The sequence below is a fragment of the Meriones unguiculatus genome, chromosome 12, assembly GCF_030254825.1.
Source record: "Meriones unguiculatus strain TT.TT164.6M chromosome 12, Bangor_MerUng_6.1, whole genome shotgun sequence".
NCBI lineage: Eukaryota > Metazoa > Chordata > Mammalia > Rodentia > Muridae > Meriones > Meriones unguiculatus.
Genome location: NC_083360.1, coordinates 73,733,073 through 73,756,643, shown reverse-complemented (window position 1 = coordinate 73,756,643; position 23,571 = coordinate 73,733,073). Strand labels below are relative to the sequence as shown.

The following is a 23,571-nucleotide window of genomic DNA, read 5'->3' as shown; positions in this document are numbered from 1 at the left end:
CCCACCTCTGCCAATCTGAAAAAAGAAAGTGTGGCAGCGCCACTTGATTCCATCCGTTGTCAACTAGATTGCAACAGGCTAGGGATAAATGAAATGAGCGGGGTACTTACAAGCCATCCCAGTCTCTGCAAAGTCAAGACCCAGAGGCCAGAAAAGGCTGGGATCTGGCCAGGAAAAGTACAGGGCTCCTTCTTGCTGGATGAGCCACACGCAAGGAATCTCCTCCACCTGACAATCCAGACTTGGAGCAGAAGCCCAAGAACCTAGAGCTTTAAGCCCCTCTCTCCTTTTACCTGATACAAGGGTGGTCTTAAGGCTCTCAAAGAAGCCAGGGAGTCATCCCCACAACATACATATACAGACTAGCTCCGGAATGAAGGCCTGCGCTGAACAGACCAACATCAGGCAGCGCAGCACAAAAGGGTCCAGCTTTGTACGGAAAGTACTTTAAGAGCATCCCATTGTTTGAATGTTTGTCACTTGCTGACACTGTCACAAGTACCACTATGCAGTTTCCCTTTAAAAAAAGAAAAACAAAAAAACAAAACTCTTCCCCCAAACCACATGAATGAACACTGTTAGCTTTACGGTTCTAAGGTGCAGCCTGCAACCTAGTCAGAAAGCAGCATAGATGCATGTTTTAAAGATCATGTGTTTGAGTCAGAATGCTTCGCTTTTCAAAGATAGGAACCAGTTCAAAGCAGTCCAGACATATAACAAATGCCACATAATTACAAGGTCCAGGGACGGGTCTCTGCTCCCACTCCCACAGCACTGGACCCTGGCCTAAGTAATATTTGTGTCTGTCATGGTTCTGTTCTGCTATCAGGCTAGTTCTTTTCCTAAACACCAGCTTCCCTAAGTGGTCAGGGACCAGAGAAGGAACATCTAACATTAAAAGTCCTCATAGAGTCCCAGGCAGATTCCACACTCCTATTGAATTTTGCATCCTGGGAGTGAACTGACTGCCGTCCTTCAAGGTCTGTGTCCAGCCACTGACAGCCCAGTCAGAGATACAGTGAAAAAGGATGACATCTTTTTAATGTAGATATGTTAAGAAGTCACAAATATTTGATGCCTGCCACACATTTTAGCTTGGGGTGAGTAATTTAATCTTGTGAGTCTTGGTTACCTCTGTACTAAAAAAATAAAAATTAAAAAAAAGTGACAATACTAGAAAAGTTGTTAAGTTATATGAAAACACTTGGCACATAGGTGTTCGATCTTTGTTATTACTGGTACAATTATTGTTTTATTTTGATTGGATTGCTTTTTGTTGTTGTTGTTTGCTTTGGGTTGCTTTTGATATAGGGATCTGAACTTAAAACCCATCCAGATCCCCAGATATCTAAAGCACTCCTGTCCCTAGGGCGGAGTCCTCTTTGGCTCTGCAGCCAGACGCCTTATACAAGCCAGGCCTGTGTGCCAAGGTTACACTGGTTCAGCATCTGACGGCCGCAGAGCAGTGAGTAGCTCCTGGGCCCCAGCAATGTCAATACTACCTTCCTGACTCCGCCTATTGTATCAGGAGGAAAGTGGCTGCTCATTGTCTTCCAGAGCTCCCCCCAGGAAGCATGATATCACCCTCTAACAAAAGCGGGAAAGCTGAGATCTGCTGAGGTGGGTGTGACCACCACACACACCTCCCTGCTCAAGCCCTGAACAGGAGCCTGTGACAAGCAGGGAGCAAACAGCAGACACCCACAACATCTCAGCTGCACCAGCAACTGTGACTGATCCATTAATGTCTCCGTCTCTGTCTCTTCCACACCACGTCAGTTATGTAGCCATGGGAATTTATTACCCACCGTCGGCAGATGTGCCTGGAGTAAAGACTGACCATTTCACAAATCCCCTGATCTTCATTCCTGTTTCCACTGCCTTGGGGAAGAAACATGGACAGACTCCTGAAGAGCCTCAGCAGGCAGCAAGGTGCTTGCTCACAAGAATGATAGCCTGAGTTCAGCTTCTAAGATCCACATAGCGGAAGGAGAGTGCCAAACTCTGACCTCCATATCTGTCTGTCTGTCTGTCTGTCTGTCTGTCTGTCTGTCTCTCTCTCTCACACACACACACACACACACACACAGGTAAATAATTTTATAAATTTTATAAAAACAGGACTTGGAGGTGGGTATAGAGGGAAGCAAGCATGGCTCCATCATTCTGTGTTTGTGATGTGAGCTAAGGACGAGCCTGGTCAGACTGGTGGGAATTGGGTTATCAGTTTAAAAATTCCAGAAACAAGGGAGGCAACTTTAGATGTTGCCTTTCCTGGAGGCTGGGAGTGATGCCAGCTGACCTCCTGGCCCCCTCCCAGATCTGGTTCGGCCAATGCAGCTGCCTGACTCTCTGTAAAGTAACCCCTCTGGGGGCTAATGCCACAGGCCTGGAGGCTATCACCCTGGTGCCTGCATCTCAGTCTTACCCCTTAAAACTTTCTGTGGCTAGCAACATCGATTGTCTAAAAGTCTCAGGAAAGAAAGCTGATGGGTTTTGCAGTTTCTACTATCTTCTTAGTGCTAACTCTTCATAAAAACCCTTGGTTATCAAGATATCTATGTGTCAGACATGTGCCTAATTCTCTTCCTCTGAGTTTCAGATCTTGAAAGCTACATTTTGCTCAGCATTTTCCTTTAAATGCAGTCTCAGCATCAACGCGTACAAAATCATCATTTGCTTTCTCTCTGCCCTTCATCTGCCTGTTGCTTCTGCCATGTTCCCCTGCACACTGAGTGGCATAACATCTATGCAAACCAGAATACTGCTCCCCTCTCTCCTCTGCAACCGATCACCAACTCCGCGTTTTCTTCTCCTAAGCCTATTTCAACCTTCCTATTAATGCCTGCAGTCTTCTTGCCAACAAAGTTGAGAAGCCATATTGGACCCAACCTACATTTTCTATAACTTTAATCCATCTTGGATACTCATATTACAGTGACTTTTCCAGAGCTTAAGTCAGATGTGATATAATAGAACTAAAACCCTGCTAAAATCCAACACCTAGAGAACAAAGTACAAGCTATTTAAAATGGTCTCCAAGGGCCTCTCTAGTTGGACCCCAACCTTAATTTCATATTTAACATTCCAACTCTACTACACTTCCCGAAGCTTGACCCACATTTTTATACTCTCAACCTTCTTTTGGGTTGCTTCCTCTAATGGAAAGTCTTTGTTTTTCTTTACAGTTTCAAAATAGGATAGGCCAGACATGGTAGCTCACACCTGCAATCTCAGCACCTTGAAATATTTATGACTATTTAGGAGTTCTTGAAAAGAAAAATTCAACCTGCAAATTTCCCAGTTTCATTTTCTTATTTTTCAAACAGGCAGTCAGCATTGTAATTATAATGGTTAGACTTTTCATTAAATGTTTACTATACTTTTTATTCTAATTTTAATTGTTTATAGTGCTGAAGAGCAACCCCAGAGCTGTGTAAACTCTGAGGAAATGCCCTGCTACTGAGCCACATATCCAGCCCTTGCACTTTGAACCAGGTTCTCTCTGTGTAGCTCAGGCTAGACTTAAATGCCTTATGCAATCCGGTCTGATTTTGAAATCCTAGCCCTCCTGCCTCCACCTCCCAAATGCTGATATAAAAGGTATGTGCCTACACATGTTGCTAAATATTTATATTTAAGAGTTGCGGATTTAGCTTACTAATAGAGTATTTGCCTAACATGCATGAGACCTGGAATTTGACTCCACCAAAGGAAGAAAAAAAACAAACAGAAATATTTATATAGAATATAGATATTGTGGTCTCATTTTGTATCAACGGATCTAACAAATATTTCTGTTGTCTTTGTAAATTCTCTTATTTTGTATAAACTAAAATTATAACATGTATGATTAAAATCTTATTATTTATCACCTATTTTTCCTCTAAAACATGAGCTTTGTAAGGTAAAGAGGAGGAATGGGTCATCCTTGTTTATATTTTTAGTTCTCAGTACTGTACATGGCCAAAAGTACATCTCCAGTGAGTTACCACTGATTGAAGGTAAAGACGTACAAATAAGAATATCAAAGGGCATGCACATGCAAAAAATTAATTCAATTTCTATGGAATAAAACATCTTCATTTGTTATAGGAAGCATTCAAGAGTTACAAAACTCCTAATACTAAGTAAAAGTCTAGCTAAACATCTTTTTTGAATTTATTCTTTATTTTTTAATTAATTTATTTTTTTATTAATTACAGTTTATTCACTTTGTATCCCAGCTGTAGCACCCTTCCTTGTTCTCTCCCAATCCCACCATCCCTTCCTCATTTCCTCCCATGACCTCCCCAAGCCCACTGATAGGGGAGGTCCTCCTCCCCTTCCCTCTGATGCTAGTCTATCAGGTCTCATCAGGACTGGCTGCATTGTATTCCTCTGTGGCCTGGTAAGGCTGCTCCCTACTCACGGGGAGGTGATCAAAGAGCCAGCCACTGAGTTCATGTCAGAGACAGTCCCTGTTCCTGTTACTAGGGAACCCACTTGGACACTCAGCTACCATGGACTACATCTGAGCAGGGGTTCTAGGTTATCTTCATGCATGGTCTTTGCTTGGAGTATCAGTCTCAGAAAAGACTCCATTGCCCAGATTTTTTGGTTCTGTTGCTTTCCTTGTGGGGCTCCTGTCCTTTCCAGGTCTTTCTATCTCCCCGCTCTGTGATAAGATTCCCTGCACTCTGCCCAAAGTTTGGTTATGAGTCTCAGCATCTGCTTTGATACCCTGCTGGGTAGAGTCTTTTAGAGGCCCTCTGTGGTAGGCTTCTGTCCTGTTCCCTGTTTTCTCCCTCTTCCGATGTTCTTCCCACTTGCCTTTCTGAGTGAGGATTGATCATCTTACCCAGAATCTTCCTTCTTACTTAGTTTCTTTAGGTATACAGATTTTAGTGTATTTACCCTATATTATATGTCTGATATTATTTTAATTTAGACTAAACCTATTTCAAGTGATCATATATATATGTCAAATTATATAGGTTGAGATCAGATACAAAGGGTAAAGTCATAAAAAAATTTGTGTGGAATCTTGGATTTCTGTACTGCAGATTCTACTGTGTAATCTTTATTTTTGATGCCCAAAGAAATAAATTTTCCTTTTACTTAAAAATTTACATCTTAAGATAATGACAATTAATTCCATTGTATCAGAATTGATCTACCATAAATATCACTTCAAAATGGTTTCAACCCTGTCTACAACAATCTTTTTAATTTTATTTTTATTTTTATTTTTATTTTTTCTGGTCTACTAGAGAGCACCGACTATTCTTTACCACAACTGTTAAACTATATTTAGTTAAAAAAAAAAAAAAACCCAATCACTAAAAGTCAATGCACTTAGCATGCACTGCTAAGAATAGAAAATAAATAGCAAAAGAAAAAAGAAAGAAAGAAAGAAAGAAAGAAAGAAAGAAAGAAAGAAAGAAAGAAAGAAAGAAAATGAATAGCATCGGTGGTTAAAAAAAAAAAAAGTAAGACTCTAATTGTGTTAAATCTATTTACCCCAAAGACATGATGATGGTCCACACAGAATTAGAAGAAAACTATGAAGAGGAAGAGCTGACCAAGGGAAGACCACACTGTTTGCAGGGTGTTTTTGTTTTTTGTTTGTTTGTTTTGTTTTGTTTTGTTTTTTTAATAAGGTGGAGAGATGGTGCAGCAGTTGGGAACACTGGCTTCCATTCCTAGGAACCCAGGTTAGAGTCTTAGCACCCATATAACAGCTTACAACCGTCTATAACTCCATTAGTTTTAGGGGAGCCAGCGCCCTCCTCTGGTCTCCACTGGTACTAGTCACACACACGGTACATACCCGATGCAGCCAAAACACCCGTACAAATAGAATATTTTCTAAAAATAAAAAAAGTGTTAAGTTCCTGTTTCCAAATGGGTAAGAGTCCATGAACGAGGGCCAAGACAAAAGGATGTGTAGATTTTGAAGGTAGTCTTGTATGTACCATAAGCAGGGATGAACGGATAAAACCTTGAGCGGCTCAGCCATGGTAAGGTATTATGGGAAAAGACTGTAAGTGCTGAGAGGTTTACCTGGATGCTGGAAGAGATAACATCAGTGTTGCTTTGCACTGAGATGCTGGCAGCAGGCTTCTTTAATCATGTTGGTCTTACTGAGGGAGTCCTTACTGACTAACATCTGATGCTCAGCATCATATTTGATCCTTTCAGCAATCCTGAGAAGTGGATATTCTCATCCAAAGATATGAGTGATTAATGTGCTGTGATTATCCATTTCCGGCTTTGATGTTGTAAACTCAAATTTGTGATTCCTTGTTCATGTTTTAAACCATTGCATCTTGCATGCTAGTTTGCTGTTCAGTTTCTCTAGGTGTGTGATATTTAATGGGTATACTTTAAGCAGCATATTGCAGTGATATCATTTCTCATTTGCACCTAATTTATGCATCATATTTCATACAAGCAGAACTCCTATTAATTTTGTGTCTTATCAAAACCTACTTATTCTGGAAGTTGTCTCCTGTGCCAGTGAGTTCAAGGCTCTTCCCCATTTTTTCTTCTAACAGGTTTAGTGTGTCTGGGTTTTTTGTTTGTTTGTTTGTTTGTTTCCATTGCAAAACACATGAGGATCTTTTTATTACAAATTATTACAAGCTACAGCTTGGGCTCAAACCTCTGCTACCAAAGTGGTGAGAACCAAGAGCCTCGTGCTCAGGTTAGTTGGGTGATTTAAAGATTCCAGTCCCTCCCAGCTTGCCCAAAGCAGGGACGATTCCTGCCTGGCAAGCATCTATTGGTCAAAATGCAAAAGGGATGTTGCATTTTGAATTGATTGGCTATAGGAAGGTCCCCAAACCATTAATGATCTGGTGTCCCTTCCTAGGGGGATAGGCCAGTTTCCCAGCAACTGTATCTCTAGTGGGCAGGAAGAAAATGCAGTAAGGCTAGTTCTTCCCCTCAGGGCCTTAAGGCTGGACATATCTCCATTTGGCTGGCCTTGGTTCAGGCTTTTAAACTTTAAAATAATAGCCACTGATTTTTAATCATTTGTTCTCTCATTTCCCCCCCCCCTCCCATGTAGTGTGTCTGGTTTTATGTTGAGGTCTTTGATCCACTTGGACTATAGTTTTGTGCAAGGTGATAAATATGGATCTATGTGCATTTTTTTTACATGTAGACATCCAGTTAGACCAGCACCATTTGTTGAAGATGCCATCTTTTTTCCATTGTATGGTGTTGGCTTCTTTGTCAAAAATCAAGTCTCTGTAGGTGTGTGGGCTTATTTCTGGGTCTTCTATTCTATTCCATTGAACCACCATTCTGTTTCTATGCCAGTACCATGCAGTCTTTATTACTATTGCTCTGTAGTACAGCTTGAGATCAGGGATGGAGATACCTCCAGACGATCTCTTATTGTACAGGATTGTTTTAAAAATCCTGGGGTTTTTATTTTTCCATATGAAATTGAGAATTGTTCTTTCAAATTCTGTAAAGAATTGTGTTGGTATTTTGATGGGAATTGCATTGAATCTGTAGATTGCTTTTGGTAGGATAGCCATTTTCACTATGTTAATCCTACCAATCCATGAGCATGGGAGATCTTTCCATCTCCTGATGGAAATTTCTTTCTTCAATTTCTTTCTTCAATTTCTTTCTTCAGAGACTTGAAGTTTTTTTCAAACAGGTCTTTCACTTGCTTGATTAGAGTCACACCAAGGTACTTTATGTTATTTGTGGCAATTGTGAAGGATATAGTTTTCTTAATTTCTTTCTCAGCCCTTTTGTCTTTCGTATACAGGAGGGTTACTGGATTTTTTTTTTTTTGAGATAATTTTGTATCCAGTCATTTTGCTGAAGGTGCTTATTAGCAAATTGGATGGACATCAGAAGATGGAGAAAACAGGGAACAGGATAGGAGCCTACCACAGAGGGCCTCTGAAAGACTCTATCCAGTAGGGTATCAAAGCAGATGCTGAGACTCATAACCAAACTTTGGGCAGAGTGCAGGGAATCCTATCAAAGAAGGGGGAGATAGAAAGACCTGGAAAGGACAGGAGCCCCACAAGGAAAGCAACAGAACCAAAAAATCTGGGCAATGGAGTCTTTTCTGAGACTGATACTCCAAGCAAGGACCATGCATGAAGATAACCTAGAACCCCTGTTCAGATGTAGTCCATGGTAGCTGAGTGTCCAAGTGGGTTCCCTAGTAAGGGGAACAGGGACTGTCTCTGACATGAACTCAGTGGCTGGCTCTTTGATCACCTCCCCCTGAATGGGGAGCAGCCTTAACCAGGCCACAGAGGGAGAAAATATTCTTCTTTGAGCCCACCCTTCTAAATTAAAGAAATTTCTTGAATCCTGATTGTGTGTGTTAACTAGAAAACCTCCAACTAGTAATCAGAGGTGATATAACCACACATATGTTTTGAAGGGTGGAAATGCAAGTACCAAATTGATATATTCATCAGAGTTCGGAGCCATCCTATGGAAAAAGCCTAGAGAAGGGCTTCTCACCCTGCGGGCCACAACCCTTGTTTGAGGGTTGCAGATCAGATATCTATATCACGATCCATAACAATAGCAAAACAAGAGTTATGGAGTAGCAACCAAAATAATTTTATAGTTGAGGGTCACAACACGAGAAACTGTAAGGGTCACAGCATTAGGGAGGTTGAGGGCCGCTGCTCTAGAGGACAGAGCATGATCTTTTGAGATGGACAGTTCCTTCTCTCCTGGAGAGATGTCTTGGAACAATTAGACTCATTCTGGAAGTTCTCTCAGGGTGGGGCTGAGAGGAGAGTGTTAACAACAGCAGCGTTGGGAAAGGAGAGTCTCGGAAGAAAGCCAGCTCTTTCCTCGGAAACCAGTTCCAAGAGGTGCACTAATCCTAGTCCCAAGGAGAAGGCTCCACCTAGGACCACTTTCCTCACCTCCTGCATTTTCTCTGCCACCCCAGACTACAGCTCTGTTATCTCTAAATCCAGCCGTTTAAAATGTCAGATGAGACAGGAAAGACAGCTGAAGATGCATGACCTGAAGACTTCCCATCCATGTGAATCGTATAGGACACCCATACGAAACAGAAAAGGTGCTTTTTTTTTAAGTGTCTACAATTCTTTAGAGCATGTAGCCTGGATCTGTGCAGATAGGGATGTAAGGAGTAGGTAATATTACTAAGTTATATGAGAACTGGTTTGCAAGCCGAAGTCGGCAATAATTCTCAAGCGGAAGGAGCAAGCACCCGATTCTTGAGTTGTTCTGGAAGCCATGGCCTTTTCCAGCTTATGCTGGATCAGGCTGCTTTGCCACCCAGAACAACCTTTATTCGGGCAAATATAGAATCTTTAATTTTCAATTTGTTTATTCAAAAAAAAAAAAAAGGAATGAGTCCACCAAATAGACAACACATAGAAACCCTTATAAGCCCTCCCATCCCTTGCATATTGATTAGGTCTGTTAGAGTCTGGCTTAAAGAACAGACTCTTGAGGCTGTTGCTGTGGTCACTAAGTCTCACGGTCATGAAGCTTAGATCCACAGCGAATGTTAGGAACCAATACAGACCTTCTGCAGAAACTAAGCTTTCAGTGTCTTACTTTCTAACAAGAACACGGCCTACTCCTTCTTGTCACTTTCACCCTAGAAATAAGTTTCAAGCAGCAATGAGACAACTATTTTGGCCACAGAACTTTTTTTGTTTGATTTTTATGGCCACCTTTTGAAACTTATATTTCAAAATGCCGTAACAAAGTCGCTTGAGGAGAAATAGTAAAAGAGTTCTGCCTGTGCACGTATGCATGCTTGATGTGCGTGAGAGCATACTATTATTTTATTTAACTTAAAACTACATCAGAGCAAAAGCAGGTACCTGGGCTTTGTATTATTATAATCTCGGGTGTAAAATCAGTCCCAGATTTTATGTCACTCCTAAATGTGACACTTGGAAAGCAAGCAAAAAATGGAAAATCTTGATAATTATTTAAAAGTACATAATAATGAAGAGATCAACATATTTGTACATTAATATAATACTAATAAGTAACTGACACCATCTTAAATACTCCTTCCTTACAGCAATTTGTGTTAAAATTGCTTAAAATATGAAATTTCTCATACATTCATTGTTCAAATAAAATTGAAGAGCCCTATTACAAATTGTACACAAATTACATTACTTTACTGGGTTAAATTTTTTAACATTTCACAAAATAATATTTAAACATGTAGGAAACTAACAGCACAAATATTTGCGTTTGTATCAAATTCTATTACTCTATATAGCTTCACCATTAAGTTTGGTAAAATTTCCCAAGTTTATTTCCTGTGTCAATTCCATCTTCATTATAGTAATTAAAATACTATGGGGGGGGGAACCTGTGGCAATGCTGATGCATCCGTGATCTGCAGTTTGGGTCCTGATGTTTCTTCCAGGATGTTTTACACATGCTGGCTGAGTTAACAGGCACTCCACTATCACACACACACACACACACACACACAAAACCCAAGCTCATTCTGGCCGGCCCTCTCTAAAGCAGCCGCTACAGGATTTGGTAGCCCTGAGTCCAGTAACCTTGGTAACTAAGTTTTAGATAGTTTGGTTGAGCTAGTCTTCATGATTTATTCTATATGGAACATCAAGAAACTAAAATAGGTGGCATAGCCCTAATTTCCCTGACCCCTACCTTAAAGACAAAAAGCCCCAAATTGGATTACTGGGGTTAAAAAGAATGGACATATGAAATCTTTACCAAAAAAAAAAAAAAATCAGTCCTGTTTTTACTTAACGATGACAATAGGCACACCGCTAAGTAGGGATTTTGCTTCTACAAAACAAACAAACAAACAAAACTCATTGAAGACTTTCTTGGAAGTAATTACAACCCAGTTTTGTTGCTATCAATCAGGAAACATACCGTAATCACACGCAAGAAAGAGTAATCACGCGCCAGAGTAAGCAGATCCCTTCAAATAATTTGACTTACTCCATCCTGAGAAAGGGCATATAATATAGCGACCCAGGAGGCAGCATCCACAGGAGATGACTAGAAAACCCAGCTCATGCCACGGGGTGTCTGAGCTTCCACCTCTACATGTATAAACTGGAGACTCACAGACAAGCGGCGTCAGCAGCATCACCAAATGGTGAGAAAGAAAGCCGAGCAGTCACAGTTTTTAAAACATGACATAAAAAATAAAATGAAATAAACATTAAGCCAGAACTTACCAGAAAGAAGCAAGCTGGCTCCACAGAGAACTAAGCCGGCTAAAGAGTCCATACTTCCCAGATCTCCCCATCCAGCGTCCACAGATGAGCATGAGGTCCCCGGGAGCCTTTCAAAACCCCAAACCTTTGCCACTTCCCACTCGCATGGTCTGCTGGCTCCTTGTTTACAAGTTGGATGCAAGAAAGAACAGCACAGGAGCAGGCGGTAACAGTCTCATTTCTGTCTGAGCACAGGGAGTTTTAAGTTCCTTTTTCCTGTTTCCTTTGTAGATTAGGATGGGAAAGGCTGTATCTTAAAGGCACTTGGTATCAGCAGGGCTGGGGGCAGTGTGAGCCCTATCCATCTCGCCCTTCATCCAAGCACTTATCTTCTCCCCCTCCAGCTCCTGCCCCTGCCTTGCCTGGGATGGTGGAGCAGAGGGATCTTTGTTACAAGTAAGGTCCTGGTCAGCATTTTCAGGAACAATAGGGGTATCCTCTCATAGGCCAGGAATTGAATAACAAGCCCTCCACCTATGTATGGTATGCAATGAGGACCAGCCCTTCGTGGGCTAAGCAGTTCTCTGGGGTGCCTCTGGGATCCCTGACAGAAGGGGCTCTGGGGCGTAGGGAGCAGCACTTGCTATCAGTTTTTGAGTTTTAACTAACGGGGTTTGAATTGGGCAGAGAAGTTTCCTGTGAGGACAAATCATAACCTGGAAGGCAATCAATCTGAGGGAGCGCGGCTGAGGTCAGCTCTCAGCGTGGCCACGAGAGACCAGATTCCATGACCATTAGCCTATTTTCTTACACCCAGATGGCCTGTTTGTTGGCCCTCAGCCCAAGTATACGCATGCTACTGGCTACAGCTTTAATTTATATTAGCATTTCATCTGAGGGTGATCTAATTTGTTGGAGAACTTGGCACAGGAAGATTTTAGCAATGTGAATAATTTCATAGTTATTGGCAAACAGTATTTCAGAAGCAAATTATATACAAACATATGGGGGGTGATTTTTGAGGGAGAAGCTTACTCTAGCGTAGGCAAGCCTGGAACTCACTCAATAGCCCAAACTCGCCTTGAACTCATGATGATGCTCCTTCCTCCGCCTCCAAGTGCTGAGGTTCCAATCATAAACCCCTCTTCTGAGTTATTCCATAATATTTAAGTAATCAAGCAAGTAAGATGGCTCAGGAGGTAAAACCAAACCTGAGTTTCATCCAAAACCCATGTGATGGAAAGACAGACACCTGAAAATGTGTACTACATACACAGCCTGAATGCATACACACATACATAAAAAAAAAAAACATGAACAACAAAAACATAAATCATCCCTATAAAGACCAAAAGAAAGTGATTGTGTCTATAGCAGAGTCTATGAGTCAGTAGGAAAAGAACCGCTGGAGGAATGAATTCTCCAGCAAGCTCAAGGCACCTGAAACCTTCGAAGGTGATTATTTGTTCTCAGTGTGAATTCTCTGGGTAGGACAAAGCAAGTGCACGACTCATCACCTGACTTTGCAAGGAGGAAGGATTGTCCCGCCCTTTCCCACCAGCCACAGGAAGAAACATAGTGCTACTTACTGCTCTTGAGGATTTCTGCCCTGCCCCAGGTTTTATCACTTCAAGGATGACCTTGAGTGCCCATAATGCTTCCAATCTGAGAGGGCAGACAGCCCAGCTCTGTTCTCAGCACACCTGAGGGCAAACACAGACTCAGCCATAAGACTCTGAGAGATAAGATCCATGCCAGCAACTCTTAGATGATATCTCCTTTGTGGGCTTTGTTTTTGTGTGTTTAAGACAGTGTTTGCACCCCTGTCTGACCTGAAACTTAGAACTTACAGCTAGCCCACAACCACCGACCTTCCAGCCCTGGCTTCCCAGATACCGAAGCCGGAGGTGTGAGGAACCACGCTTGACTCTCCGTGGGTGTTTTAAGAAGAATAAACATTGTGAAGGCAGTCATGGTGCAAACAAATGATACCAGCACTTTGGAAGCGGATTAGAAGTTCAAGGTCATCTTTAACAACAAAGTGAGCTCATCCTAAACTACATGAGCCCCTGTCTCAAAAGTCTAAATAATCATATTCATATGTAAAATTATTTGGCACTGTGCCTAGCATCTTCATTTTCGTTAGCTCTTAGTACATTTCTTTTCATCTTTTCAATATGTTCTTTATTTAAGTCCAAAGAGCTTCTGCCAAAAAGGCATTCTCTGGAATTCCTACGAGAAAGCTGTAAGTTTGGTGTTAGAAAAGAGCCTCAGAAAGAGACTTTTGGGGTTCTAATCCCAGATCTGCTGCAATCATGTCTGAGTCATCTTGTTTCTTCGATTACAAAGACTACTTTTTTTAATTTTTCATCTGGATCCATCATCTGTTCTGATCATTAAATAAATGATCCCACTTACAGCATCGCCAGGTTGATCTCCCAGATACTTTCATCTGGGTAATTCTGACTTGTTACCGGTGCCCCTGTGAAAGCTGGTGGTCTGGGTTTTTTTGTTTATCGGCTTGATTTCAGGTGGGACTGGGTCAGGGCTGAGATGGAGTCTCTCACAGACTGAGCTGGGACTTGTGGCAATCCTCCTGCCTCAGTCTCCCAAGTGCCAGGATTACAGGCACAGGCTACCACATCTGGCTAATGTACTCTGATTAAGAACTTGGAAGCTGAGGCTTTGGGAAGCCCACTGGCCTCAAGCCATATGAGGCAGTAATGGAAGGCCATTGGAACAATTTCAAAGCATCTATCTTCTTAGACAGAAGCTTTCTTTGTGCTCAAGGACCACTCAGGAAGTCCCCATTGCTCGCAGCCTCCCCTGCTAGCTATTTAGGGGAGGGAGTTATTTTTTGTTTGAGAAAAGGTCTTTTAATGCAGGATAATCTGGACTGGGATTCACGATCCTTCTGCCTCGACTTAAGTGCTGACATTATGGGCATGCACCACCAAACCTGGCCCTGTTTGCTCTTTCATGAGTTGAAAGTACAACCTTGATTAATTTACTGGGGTGCCATCCTTTGTTATTCTGAAAAGCAGCTCCGTTTCCTTTGGCTTGTTACAAGATGTATTATAATCCTCCCTCCCCCAAATATTAATCAAATTCTTTCCTCCTCCATTTCCCAGAAAGACTGGCTCCACCTTACTCTTCCCTCTGTAGTCCAGGTGAGATGCCAAAGTTTAATTCTCCATTATCCAGGAGACTGATGTGGCTTACTTTAATCTTCCAGACCCTATAACAATAATCTCATTTGTTTCTTTCCATTATCATTCAGAATGGTGACTCAGTTTCCTAAGTGCTTCTGGGTTTGCAGTTGAAAGCCAGTCAAAAACCTGAGCAAATGTTCTCTGGGAAATCAGTCTTTAGGCTGATTTGTACTTACAGGTATAAAATGAAGTTGATCATGAACAGACATTCCAAGATTCTCTACATGGGATATCTGCTCCTTGGATCTCAGGATATAGAGAACCAATCAAAGAACAATACTGGGAGCTTCTCAACACAGTCTGGGGCCAATAAGTCTGGAGAGCGCTTGCACAAGAGGTTGGAAAGTTTTGAAATGAGTTGGCCTGCTGGGATTTCCAATGAGAGAGAAGCCCCTTCCATCTCTGGACGAGCTGTTTCCCAATGCATAATGTAGGGTCATTAGTCATGCTCAGAAACCTTCCTTAGAAAGCTGGATGTGGCCATCACTAGCATATCTTCATTTCCTGCAGAGCCTTGTCGAGGACAGGAACCAGTTCTGCCCTCAGCTGCGGCATCCATTGGAATGGTGGAGGTGCTGTCCTCAGCTTGCCAGTTACCTCCTACCTTTCAGCCTCTAAAAGCTCTTTGAAGACCTAAATCAGGCCTGCCCACTAGTTTTCTCTGTTCCTCTTCATGTCTTTCATGCTACTAATCATGCTCTTATGCCTATCATTTTCTATGTCTTCCTCTGCCCCATAGTTGACTGCATCCTCCTTGACTCTGGGAACATATTTAACTACTTTGCCATTAAATTCCCAAGACTTAGCCCAGTATGGGGCATATAGTGGGTTTTTGGTAAGTTAGGTTTCGTTGTGGCATTTTCAAACATAATTAGTTTTTGTTAATTCTCCTTCTCCACAACACCTTTTTCCTATCCCCATGACCCCACTGTCTATCTCCCTTCACAGTAAGTCTTATATAAATATTTAGTGAACTGATAAAAATTAAGGTACTACCATTGTTACTCATGCTCATATCAAGAAAGGGGTTTTGAAGTCTGGCAAACCAGGTCTTATTTGTCATGTCTGGAATATTGCTCTCTAGTGATATGGAGGGTTGAATTCCGATCTCTAAACTTCAGACTCCACATCTTTGAAATGGGAAGAAATAATAATTTGTGTCAGGTACATATTGAATAAAAGCACTTTATGGCTTCCTGCTCTACTCACAACCACCATCTGATTCTTTTATGCTATTTACCCAGCAAAAAAATCAAAAAGGTTCTCCAAAATTTATGTTCTAGGAGCATTGTTGATAATAATCAAAAGCAGGAAACGGTCTGAGTAGCAGAATGTATACCTGTCCTAGTACAGGATAAAGTACCCAAGTGTTAGGATACAAGGTGGGACCAATGGATAGAGAGTGATGAAGGTGTTAGGGTATTTTGTTTGGAGAAAAACAAAACAAAATGATGAGAACAGGGTGAAGTGTTTGCTCATTCACATGTACATAACAAACATACCAAAACCTTAAACTGATTGTTTTTGTGGTGTAACAAAACAAAACTAACTATTGATGCTCTTGTACAATCCCAGTACCACCTAATGTGGTGGTTCTCAACCTGTGGGTAGTGACATGAAAAACTGTATTAAAGGGTCACAGCATTAGGAAGGTTGAGAGCCACTCCCTAAGCTAATGAATAGGGGTGTGTGTGTGTGTGTGTGTGTGTGTGTGTGTGTGTGTCTAAAGGGCAGTCTTTGGAAACAGTTGAGCCTTACTAGTAGAAGCATTAAAAACACCTGCTGGAAAAATAGTTGGAAACCAAGTGAACCTTGCCTATGGGACTTGAGTGACCGGTAAGATCAGGTGTCTACAACCTGTAACGTAGCCTGGACATTCATTCTGCCTTCTGCCAGTCAGTGGCATTGAACCTTGGCGTCCTCACATCTGGCTACTTACAGACTTCCATGAAGCTTTCTGTGAACCTACTGCACTTAACAGTGACTAGCAGCAAAGGAAGAGCCATCAACAATCAAGTCCTGGCCTTCAGCCAGGACAGCACAGCTAAAGTGGCAACGCCCACCCTGGGGAATGGCTATGGAAAATACCTGATCTTCTCCAAACCACTTTACTGAAATCTTGTCAGTGATTGTGCCTGTTTCCTTTCCTTTGCTTTCTCTTTCCTTTTCACTAATTCCTTGCTCTTAAGCATCTAAGCACTAGGTACTACACTAACTCCTTGTAAGAAAAGACACAAAAATAGATGATGCATTCTCTGCTTTTGATGCTCACAATTACACAAGCCAGTGACTGCATCATAACAGGAAAAGTTGAAGAACAAAACCAAGCATTGTGTGATTAAATGCCAGGGGGCGGTACAGGCAGCAAGAGGTTCCGTTGCTTTGGTACCGTTTGGGCCATAAATCCTTCACATGCCATCTTTTATCCTCCCAGTGTTTTCTAGGCACAGGTGGCATCTACTCAAATACACTTAAGTCCCTTAAGGCAGAAGCTTAGTCCTTTCTTTCAGAGGAACCTGTGTTGTTAAAGCAAAGAGGGACCGGAATGACCCTCAACCATTAGGAGACAGAAAGCATGAAAAGTTAGCCAGGCCCCATTGAGCAGGGCCTGTAATCTCAGCTTTCTAGAGGTTGAGTATCGCAATGTCAAGGGATGCCTGGACTGCACAGTGAACTCAAAGCCAGCCTTGGAAGATTAGTGAGATCCCTTATGAAATTATAAACTCCTGAGCAGAAGGAGGAAGAGGAGGCAGCAAGAATGTTTGCAAGGGTGGGAATATATCTCAGTGATAGAACTCTTACCTTGTTCATAGTGGCCTTTAGTTCAACTCCTAGTAACGAGAAAGAAGGAAAGAAAGAAAAGAAAAAAAAGGAAGGAAGGAAGGAAGGAAGGAAGGAAGGAAGGAAGGAAGGAAGGAAGGAAGGAAAGAAAGGGAATAAGAAAGAAGAAGGGAGGAAGCAAGGAAGGATGAAAGCAAGGAAGGATGAAAGCAAGGAAGGAAGGAAGCAAGCAGGAAGGAAAGCTCAAAGCAGAGGGTGGAATTTAGTGGTAGAAATCTTGCCTAGCATGTAGTATCCCTACAAGGAACACTCTTTAGCATAAGAATCAAAAAAGTAATTAAAAATACTCAGATTGGGGATGTATCCCAGGATTTTCTTTTTTTTTTAAAAAAAAAAGCTGTAAAATAAATATAAATAAAAATAAGAAAAGGTGAACCTCTATTCATCTTTGAGAGTAGAATTCAGATGCCCGTTTATCCATGAGACATTCCTACAGTAGTAGCCAACAGTACAGCAAATCACTCCAATCCTGAACTACATCCCCACAGTTCATCCGTGCTGCCACAGATTGACGTGTGCATCTTTTGAGTGTATGTCTTTATTTACGTACCTCATTTTTCTGTTGTGAACAACTGGGAAACAACCAGTTTCCCAGATCATTCTAATCTCAACTGGCCTCCTACATCCACAAGTAAAAAGCCAGCTTGTCCTTGTAACACAGCTTCAGACATGAACATCAAGACGGATGGAGCCACAAATCTCCCATCCTCCAGCAAGTTAGCCTGCCTTTTTATGTGGCAGGATGAGAGATCCAAGAATGAATGAAAATCAGGATGTTTTCCTGAAGCATAGGCTAAGCATTGGTATGCCATTGCTTCTGAAACATTCTTTTACTGAACCTCACAGCTGAGCCTAGATCCAGACTGGAAAGGTAGACTTAAACCTCCACCACACTGCTGAAGACCAAATTCATGGCCTGGAGCATACTAAGCAAGTGTTTTGACACTGAGCTGTAGCTCATCCCTAAGCACAACCGTTTGATGTCAAGACTTACAAATTTGTAATCCAAGGAAGGAGAAGCAGGTAAAAGCATGAACACTGATTATTTCTTAAAGCCATATTTGTTCAGATTTAATTTATACATTGAATTCATGATTTTGGAAATTATAGTAAAATGCACGAACAGTTGACCATCATAATTACTTTTAGTGTCTAAGTAAATAATGTTAATCACACTAAAATTGTTATACTACTGATTTTCGAATTTGTTAGCATTTTGTCTATGATTAGCTTATTCCACTTAACACGATGGTCATTAACCCCGTTCATTTTGCTATACATCGCAAGGTTGTAGTATTTGTGGGTGAATGCTTCATTATGTGTATGGCATGTATGTGTGTGTGTATGTATTACAAATTCTTTATCTACTCATCTGTTGATGGACAACTAGGATGATTTAATATCTTAGTCATTGTAAATACTGCTGCAGTAAACATCAGTATTAAGAAAACTTAAAAAAGAAATCTCTTTTCTATGCTGAATTCATTTATTTGGGTATCATGCTGGCTACTGTTAACAAGCTAGAGTCATTTGGGAAACGAGAACATTAATTGGGAAAATGCTCCAAGCAGATTGGCCTGTGGGCAAGCCCATGTGGACATTTTCTTGATTAGTGATTCCTATGGAAGGGCCCAGCCTCTTGTGGGTGGTGCCACCCATGATCAGATGATCCTGTGTTGTATAAGAAAGCAAGCTGAGCAAGCCATGAAGAGCAAGCCAGTAAGAAGCATTCCTCCATGGTTTCTGCACCAGCTCCTTTGCCTCCAAGTTCCTGCCTTGAGTTCCTGTTCTGACCTCCCTGGATGATGAACTACAACTATAAGATGAAATCAACCCTTTCCTCCCCAAGTTGTTTGGGTAATAGTGTTTTATCTCAATGATTAGAAAGCAAACTATATTCACAAGATGAGCTCCCTGGTAGTTAGGGTTTTTGAGGCGTCTCCATATGAGCTTCCTCAATGGCTCTACTAAGCCATATTTCCACCAACAGTAAACTAGGAGTTCTTTTTCCCAAACATCCTTGCCAGTATTTGTTACTTGTTCAACATTGTTTTAGCTGTTTGCTTTGAACTAAATCTGTTTCCCCCCCCTAGAGAAACATGATAGTAATTGGCAACATTTCTTTAACATAATCACATAATGCTGTATGTCAATATGGCAGCCTAAATAAGGCCTTAATAGGATGACACCAATTGACATACTAATGTGGAAGGGAGTCTCATGGGTACCTACCCATAGACAAAGGACTACAGGCACCTAAGGAATGCTGTGAGATAGTCTTTCCCTGGTAAAAGCCCCCCAATTAGTTATCCAATGCCAAGTCATCAGTCCTGAAATCAAATACTTACAAGTAACATCATAGAGACTGAGCAGATTGTGTGTGTGTGTAATATGAGTGTGTGTGTGTGTGCGTGTGTGTGAAAGGAATGAAGGAAAATGATGTAATACTATTTCAATTTCAAAAAAAATATTACTAGACAAAGGAGGAATTCCTTTAGCTTTACCCACAAATTTTGAAATATTGAAGTTTATTTTGTATTTAATTCAAAATTCCCCTTTGTCCCATGAATTTAGAAATGTGTTTAGTTTCCAAAATGTTAGGGATTTTCCAGGCCTCTTTCTGTAAATTATTTCTAGTTCAGTGCTGGTGTGATTAGGAAACATGAATTGTATGCTTTAGCTATTTTAAATTTGTTATGGTTTGTTTTATGGCCCAGAATGTGGTCTCTCTTGGCCAATGCTCCACCTCCATTGCTGCTGAAATGCTCTGGAATCTTCAGTTTGGCCTGCCTACTTCACAGTGTGGTCCTCTAGACCATGCCAACTTCACCTCCATGTTTTCTGTTTCCAGGTTCCAAAGGTCCCACCTCTAAACATGTATTTACTACTATCTCTCTTTTTTTATGCTAAGATGATAAATAATTATTTCAGTGACCACTAGGTGATGAAATAAAGGGAAGAGACTAGAGCTAGTCTGAGGTTGCTATTGTATAGATCACTGTAAAGCACCAATGCAATGCCTAAGTAGGATAGCTATCACCATCAACCCATTGCACACACTTACACATTTCCTGTAGTTCCCATAGGCATTGTTGAGTCAGGGTCTGATGTGGCACCTGGCCCCTTACACTGGAATACATCCTTCCTTTGTTATGAGACTATAGGCTTCCCAATATTAACAGCTCTGCCTCATTTAACTCTGTCTCCTGCAGCTACTCTCATAAACATTTACAGAGCTGCAGCATCAGATGAAACTTGAAGATGTTTTGGACTGGAGTCTATTCTGATACTTGGGAAAGCAAATGAAGGCATCGCAGCCAGTCACTGAACACGCAGGAGTATGCCCCATTCAGGGTGGGTAGCCTGAGAGCCTACGTGTCCTCCCTGATGATAGTCAATCTTTGCCACGACATTTATACTATCCACATGTATGTGTCCATAAATGGTACTGGAGAGATCACCACCAGGCTAGGTAGAAATACAGGCTTGTCACTATAAGACTAGCTAAACAGCAATCCTCTCAGGATGAAGCACCACCCCAAACTACTAGAGACTCAGCCCCAAATCTCTGCTTTTTGATCCCTGGGGGAAACGAGAGTGGGTACTCAGTGGCAGACCACAGGAAATCTCCTGCCTCCTCACCAATTCTGTTGTGAACTGTTGGCCTGGCCATCCTGCCAAGTTCTCCAGTTTTATCTGGGGCCACCACCCTTTGCCCTCTGCACTGTAGGTACAATAGCCTCCTCTCCTTTCCTGGCACATCTAGGCTAATTTCCCACAAGACATCCCGCCCTCCTGGAGTTATGGCAGCTTCTCCCTTTGTCTTCAGAGCTCTCTCTGTTTATCACTTCAGTGAAGAGGACAAAATGTAGAGAAAGAAGAAGAAAAAAAAAAAAAACACCTTAGCCTGGAACACTTAGGCTCTTCAGAGTCTCCTCAAGCACACAGCACTCCCAAGGTGGCCATTAGCTCTTCCCCTCGAATCCTGAGACAACGTGACAGTTGGAATGCAGAATCTAGCCAAGACACCTAAATTAGAAGCTAACTTTTCTTAAAGTAATGGTGGGCGGGGTGGGGTGTTCTCCTCTATGTTCTGCAAAATACTTAAGTGGGGAGTATGAACCCTGTGCTGCCTTTTTCTGCTGTCAAGGTCCAGTTTGAGTTGCCATCTATGATCCACATTCTAGCTGTACAGCATTAGATGGTAATAACCCTGTAGCCTTTAACCTGCCTCAAAGAACAAAATGCAAAAACTGGGGTGTGGTGCGCCCCTGTAACCTCAGCATTCAGGGGCTGAGGCACAAGGATCAGAGATCCAGGCCATCCTGGGTTCCACAGTGAGACCACCTCAACAAAACAAAAAGAACCAAAGCAACCCAGAGAATTCACCTATAGGGGAAATGCATGGAATCCTTTATGTGTGTTTAATTTGAAATGGTGCTGACAGACCCACCAACAAACAACCTGTAGGCATATTGCTCTGGCCAGTCTACAAACTGAACAAACCAAGGTCTCCCAGGAAACACAGTGCAGAACTCTCATAAGAGACAAAGGCCTGGAATCAGACATAAGGGCCCACTCCCACCCTCCCCTATCATGTTCCACAAGACACCAGGGCCTCAGCCTCTTTGCGTAATGTACTGATAGTACTTGTCTTATGAGGCTGTTAAAACACCAAATGAGATAGCGCAAACTCGGTGTTCAGCACACTGCCTGGGTTATGTAAAAAGTGAATGTTAGTATTTCGCTAAAGCATTTAAAGTGAAGTCAGTGACCATCAGCTGCACAAAGCTCAGAAGAACCACTTTAAGTGACTAGAAAATTTAAAAGGTGAAAGCAACCACAGCTACATTCACATCACATGTCACTGATCCCAAGAGTGTGAATGAAGCTAGTGTCTGGGTTTACTTGTTTCCAAGAGTGACGAAGCAGTTGGTGTGCCTTTTGCGCCAATACTCCTTCAGCAACAGCGAACATTCACTATACCTCAGCCTCCTTACAAATAAAAATTAAATAGCACAAATAGGAATAAAAGCGAAACAAACTTCTGCATGAGAGGTAGTGATAATTTTATGTATTATCTACTTTCCCCTTTTAAAAATCCATTAAGATAAATAAAAAAAGAATCGGAGGCCATAAAGTCAGTAAGACAAGGAAAATAGAAAAGAAACTACAGCGCTTTGGAAGCTAGAGACTCCCAGACCGGTTAGACAACTCCTGGGTAGAAATGCTACCACTCAGAACAGTGGGAAGCAGCACATACCACAGCATCCTCACGTGTGAAGGGGAGAGATGGGATAAGACTGGTCAGATAAAATGGCGTGTTACGCATGAGAGAATGGCAGTCGTGAAAAGGTAAATAGTGTCGTGGAAGCTTGGTGACTCGGAGCCCTCAACTATGGCTCGTGGGAATGTAAGTGGCAAGCCCTATGAGGGGCGTTAGCTGTTCCTCTGAGTTCAGCAGAGTCACTTGTATAATCTAGAAATTCTACTCCTAGGTATGTGCCCGAGGGATATGAAAACATGTCCACAGAATATAGTAGCAGTGTCATAAAAAAAAAAAAAAAACCCGAATTGCAAAACTTTTCCAAAGCACCAACTAACAAGTAATAAACACAATGTTGTATTTATACAGTGGAATATTACTTGGCAGTTAAAAATAAAATGCTGGTATATGGAGCAAAGAGACAGATCCTAAAAACACAAGGCTAAGCTAAATAATCTTAGAGCATATTGTATCATTTCAGTTACATAGAATGCCAGGGAAGACAAGGCAAATCCATAGGTACAGAAGGAGGGTTTGAAGTCAGCTGGGGTTAAGGTGGAGGAATAAGTCAGAGTGAGTGACTGCTCAGAGCACCAGATCATTGCTGAAAGGAAAAAAATGTCTAATTGATACAAGTAAGGAATTAACACCACAGATGCCCAAAGACCTGCACACAAACAAAGGCCTTTGTGGGTGTGAACTATCTCACAGAGGTTTCCAAGAGGGAGGGCCTTCTCTGTAGGGCAGTAAAGTAGGGGTTTTGGATCCATACAGGATAGGCAGTAGGATTAGCCTAACATTTAGAACTGAATTTAAACTAGGCCTCCTCCTTCCTCTCTGGCTCATGGACAATTGGCAATATTCCCCTCCAGATAGGGGCCAGCTCTGAAGAGGGAAGGTCCTGCTGCAGCCAGGTACCCCACTTCTCAGCAGGCAGCCAACACAGATGTTTCCACCAAGGCAAAAGCAGATGCTTACAAAAGCAGCCAGGGAAGCCGCCTGAAGGAAACGATACGAAGACAGAAGATAAAGGCAACATGTAAAAAGACTAATAGCAATATCAGATGTTTGTAAG

The 23,571-nt window shown here is 41.8% G+C and overlaps 1 protein-coding gene across 2 annotated transcripts in view; it reads right to left on the bottom strand.

Moving 5' to 3' along the window:
• Tek (TEK receptor tyrosine kinase) overlaps window positions 1-11,793 on the bottom strand; it is a 114,732-nt gene extending 102,939 nt beyond the window's left edge. For both annotated transcript variants that reach the window (XM_060365875.1, XM_060365876.1), the window contains exon 1: window positions 11,199-11,793. In XM_060365875.1, the coding sequence (XP_060221858.1) occupies window positions 11,199-11,250 (52 nt within the window). In that variant the 5' untranslated portion in view covers window positions 11,251-11,793. The remainder of the gene's footprint in view (window positions 1-11,198) is intronic.
• Window positions 11,794-23,571: the final 11,778 nt, after the last annotated feature.